Source organism: Populus nigra, chromosome 1 (genome assembly GCF_951802175.1).
Source record: "Populus nigra chromosome 1, ddPopNigr1.1, whole genome shotgun sequence".
NCBI classification, from domain to species: domain Eukaryota; kingdom Viridiplantae; phylum Streptophyta; class Magnoliopsida; order Malpighiales; family Salicaceae; genus Populus; species Populus nigra.
This window is the reverse complement of record NC_084852.1, coordinates 34,735,060-34,740,355: the sequence shown is the minus strand read 5'-3', so window position 1 is coordinate 34,740,355 and position 5,296 is coordinate 34,735,060. Positions and strand designations below refer to the sequence as shown.

General features: G+C 34.5%; 1 protein-coding gene across 1 annotated transcript; it reads left to right on the top strand.

Moving 5' to 3' along the window:
* Positions 1-1,513: 1,513 nt before the first annotated feature.
* Positions 1,514-4,264, top strand: LOC133684946 (root phototropism protein 3-like). The gene is made up of 2 exons (XM_062106870.1): positions 1,514-2,547; positions 3,517-4,264. The coding sequence occupies exons 1-2, from the start codon at positions 1,810-1,812 to the stop codon at positions 4,090-4,092; spliced, it is 1,314 nt and encodes a 437-aa protein (XP_061962854.1). The 5' UTR covers positions 1,514-1,809; the 3' UTR covers positions 4,093-4,264.
* The last annotated feature ends 1,032 nt before the right edge of the window (positions 4,265-5,296 follow it).

The following is a 5,296-nucleotide window of genomic DNA, read 5'->3' as shown; positions in this document are numbered from 1 at the left end:
AGTAAAAATGATGATTACTACTGGTTAGGTCATCATTGAGCTTATGTATCACAATGAGATGCATAGAGGAATGAGATATTTATAGAGATGCATCATGTGATTACTGATGAGGAGCATATGATTTGGTACATGAGTATCATATGTCGAGTTACTACTTTGGATCTCGAGAAGGTTCCTCCACATGGATATATGCATTACGAGCAACATGTGCAACAGATTCAACATAACGTAAGTAATCAAGTTTTTTTTATAATTAATATATGTTAACCGTTAAGTTTTATGTTAATATTAATATTTTATTAATATTAGGTTGGCTTCTTGCTATGAGAGGGTCGAGAGGCCGCATCTATGCTTTGTAATATTGATGAAGCAAATGAGAGTTACACTTATGCATCTTGTTGGTTCAATGTTTGCCGCTTTGAACTTAATATATTTAGAAAGAGGTTAACTCTTGATTATGAAATGTGAGAGTTTGTTGAGTTTAATTAGAATTTGTTGATTGAGGTTATATTGTTTTTTTATAGTTTTTTTTAAACGAGATAAAATTTTGGGTATAGTTCTTATATAAGAAAACTCTGTTCAAATTTTATTAAAATTATAAAATTTTTAACTCTTTAAAATTATAAAGAAATTAAATTTCAAATAAAATAAAAATGATGATTCTATAAATTTTTTCAGGCTCCAAACACAAAAACTTTAGCTATTTTCCCATTTAAATATCAACTTTAGCTATTGTCTCATTTAAACATCAAAATGGTCTGCTAATTGATATCACAGTTCTGAACCATAACAACTTTATACTGTATTATTTTGCCAAAACATTTTCATCCTATGTTATTTCACTGTATATTTGTATTTTACATGTTAATCGCTCAATTCACCCATTTAAGAATCCATTAGTTTTGATAGTTTATTGTAATGTCCTCGAAGTTTCAATATTGCTAATCAAATTAGCTGAAATTAATGCATTCTCGTGATCCCTATAGGATCCATCCCAGCATTTGGCTGCTTCCTCCCTCATGATGCTTCGTGTTGCTTAGTTTTCCAGGTGTAAAGTGATGTCTTCGTGCTGTTGACAACACAAAAGCATCACGGATACTTGCATTGCATATTGCATGTTAACTTGTACTAATATTTTTAATGGAAAATACATATTTTTGACTGAAGAAATACAATTTTTTCTCCTTAATTTAAATTATTAAAATTCTTATAAATAATTATTTTAGTTGTCCTAAGTTCTTATTGAAAAAATAAAGTTCCCAATTAAGAAAAAAAAACATTTTTTTATTTGTTAAAATAAGAAGAAAAATCCATGAATAAAAAATAAGAATTTTAACTAAAATAATACATATTTTTTCTCTTAAAAACTAAAACCATGCACGTATTTATTTTAATTATCATAAAATTAAATAAATATAAGTATTGAGAATGGGTGCACGGCAGGTTAAAATTAATTATGTTCTCCTGGGAAGAGAATAAGCCACGACGTGTCATAGGAAGGAATATTAGCATTGAAGAGAATTTGTCCTCTCCTCTCTGTTCCCACTCTTCTTTTATCCTTTCTGCTTCTTCTCCCATTCACTCAAAGATCTCTTATGATACATATATACCATCCATCCCTACGTACATTTATCCTCTCATACAACAAAAGCTGAAGGGCATCTTCGTCTAGCAGGTGCTCAATGCCTTCCCAACTAGCTAGGCACAAGAAATTCTGTAACATGGAAACCTCTTATATAAATGAAAGAGCCATCTACCAACAATATTAAGTAGCCCTTCTCAAAATTGCTTCGCTGTTCTTCCACCAAAATGAAGGCAGCCTCTTTTCCAGAATCAGTTCTTTCCTCAGGATTAAAAACATCCCACTTCGCTGCCGAATGCTGGTTCGACGACGCATGCATCCTTGATATGGACTACTTTGCTAAGACCCTGGCCGGCATTAAGGCTAAGGGTGTCCGTCCAGACTTCATCGGTTCAATCATAGCTCATTATGCATCAAAGTGGCTACCAGACCTCTCTGGTGATCACTTTTCTAGTAACAAGGGGCTTGCGAACTTTGAAGAATCCCCGGAGAGTGTCACAGCTTTGTGGATGAAAAAGAGATTTTTCGTCGAAACCCTAGTGGGAATCCTGCCTCCGGAGAAGGATTCCATCCCATGTAGCTTCCTCCTACGCCTTCTCCGGATTGCAAACATGGTCAGTGTGGAGCCTGCATATAGAGCTGAGCTTGAAAAGAGGATTTCATGGCAACTCGACCAAGCTTCATTGAAAGAGATTATGATACCATCTTTTAGTCACACTTGTGGGACTTTGCTAGACGTTGAGCTAATAATTCGTTTAGTGAGGAGTTTTGTTAATTTAGATGAGGTTGCTAAGAGTGGTTCTGCCTTAATTAAGGTAGCTAAGCTTGTTGATTCTTACCTAGCAGAAGCTGCTGTGGATGCTAATTTGAATTTATCAGAGTTCATTGCTCTTGCTGGTGCTCTCCCAAGTCACGCCCGTGCCACAGATGATGGTCTATACCGTGCCGTTGATACTTATCTCAAAGTAAGTAGTCAAAAGTAGTAATTAATATTGAGTGAAATTTTCATTTTTTTCTCCAATTAACGCAAATGTGCACTCTGCTTGTACTCTTAGCAAGGTCAGTAGTGGTTGGATAAAAAAAAAGGGTAACTCTGTTTCACTAGTTCCAATTGGTAAACGGATAATCTCAGTTGGTAAGCAGGCTGAGGTCCTGGTAGAGTTTCGTGGTTCATGCTGCTGAGGGGCGCCGTAGCCAGGATTAAATTTTAGGGTGCGAAGACTAGTATAATTTCTTTTGTACAATTTACTTAAAAACAAAAAATCTTCGCAGTATGAATTTTAAGGTCAAGGAATTTAGAATGATTAGTTGTGATATGAATGTACATTGGAAGCATTAATTCAAATGTTAAAATGTTTAGTTTATTACATGCAAACGAGTGTAAAAAAGTAGTAAATAGAGAAATGCTTGAAAATAGTAAACTTAAATCATAACAATTAGAAAACAAAAGGTTCATACGAGCACCGATCGATCTGGTGGCCTTATATGTGGCTGCTTTTGTGTGGGGCTTCATCAGAATAATTAGGTGGTGGGGTGGGGTGGCTGCAGGGTAGGAGCCACTTGACATTATCACTTTTCCCTTCACTTAGTAGTCTATATTTTACCTGATATATACTGGCCTTTCTCCGATGTGGTCTGCAGCACGTGAAAAGGTGATGTCAGTGTTGAATTATGTAGGGTTTTGTTTTGTATTGGCAATTTGGCACCTTTCTTTAAGCATCACGAGATCAATATGAACAGCACCAATCAATACAGTAACCCCTCGATTCACTGTTATAAATGATGAATTAATTATCGCATGCACAGAAACATTTTAATCTAGACCAATAACCTTAGCATAGTTTTTCCTTGGATCTTCAATGTTCTGTGGCTCATGAAATATTGCTTTAGTATTTTTGAAGACGATAGATAAATTAATGCTCTCTTCTGATCAGGCACACCCTGGACTGTCAAAGCAAGAAAGAAAGGCTCTTTTTAGGTTGATTGATAGCCGAAAGCTCTCTCAGGAGGCATCACTCCATGCTGCCCGAAACGAACGATTGCCTGTTCGTGCTGTGATCCAAGTCCTCTACTCTGAGCAAACCAAGCTCAATCGACAAATAGATTGGAGTGGGTCGTTTAGTGGAGCTAGAAGCCCCAGCTTAGGGTTTGAGGCTCCGGCTAGGTTGCTTTCGAAACGTGAAACGAGTGATCAACAAATGGAGATAAGGAAGCTGAGAGAAGATGTGCTGAGGCTAGAAAGCCAATGCTATGTGATGCAAATGCAGATGGAAAGGATGTTGGAGAAAAAGAAAGGGTTTTTTAGGTGGAAGAAGTTAGGCATTATGCCTTCATTGAGAAGTAGTAATAGTGTTAGTATTATTGAGAAGATTGAAGGGAAAAATGCAGGAGAAGGAGATGTAGGGAGTGGGATACAAACTCCTGTGGACTTGAAGACTAAGCTGGTGAGAGGCAAAGGTAAAACTTCTCCCAGGCCGAGAAAATCAATGTTCAGCAATGCTACTTATTAGTTTGACTGATATATGACCACAGCTACTTGGTTTTATGCTTGGCTGCTTCTAGCACTCATAGATTTAGGATTTTGCTGGTAATATCAAGCCTTAAGTTACAAGCATTGCTATTTTTAATGGTTCAAGGTTTTGTCCACCAGAAAATTAAAAATAATTAAAATTGAATAACCAATGTCCTGCCTGTACATAACACCTGCATCTCAATTTCTTTACAATTATGGCCGCATTTGGAACCTCAAGCCTCAAAGAGATAGGTATGCCTTGATATATATATATATATATATATATATATATATATAAAGTTATCATAAAGTTTCTGCCTGTGAAAGTTATTGGTAATAAAGTATCTTGACGCTCCTAAAAGAAAGTTATTTGTAGTTAGCTTCGTTTAAAGAAATCTTTAGGGGTTTAAATTGTTAAATGAGCTTGTTCTTCATCTTTTATCTGGAATTTGAATATTAAGAACAACTACAAGAAAAATAGTTTATTACAAACATACTAGTCCAAGCATGAATGTCGTACTTGATTGTTTTAAACTCAAATGACAAAGAGATTTTGTCTCATTTAAGCCCAAAACAGAAAGCTTTAGAAATTAATTAAGAAAAAAAACTCTAAATTGTGATGGGAGCACAAGTATCCTATAAGAGAAATAAATAATAAAATTACAAGGAATTGTAATGAAAATTGATCTTTCATAGACAACCCCCAAATAATGGAACTGGAACAACAATTATATGGTTGGTGATGTTTCAAAATTCAAGCTTCATAGCCTACATGGTTGGATAATATATTAATTATTTAGTTTTTGTATTATGATTTTTTTTTTTAGCTAAGGTGAGTTGTAACTTGATGCGAGAAGCCAAGATAAGTGATAACTTGATATGAAAAGTCAAGTATTTGTACAAGATCTATTTTGATAGATATAAAAACTCTTAAATGCTTAAATAAATATCTTTATAGAGAAAAAATATAATGATATTTTAGAGAAAGATGCTTTAGAAATATATATGAAAACATGTAGAGAATCATTTATCTATGTGATTCATGAAGTATTTATAGTCTATGAATCTTGTCCTTTTGTTTGAGTGAAGGGGCTGAACAATAATTTTTTTCTAATAATATTAATGAGAGATAAATATCACTTCCATATGCATTAATGAGAAATAAATATCCCTTACACAAACATTAATAAGATGGAGAGGTG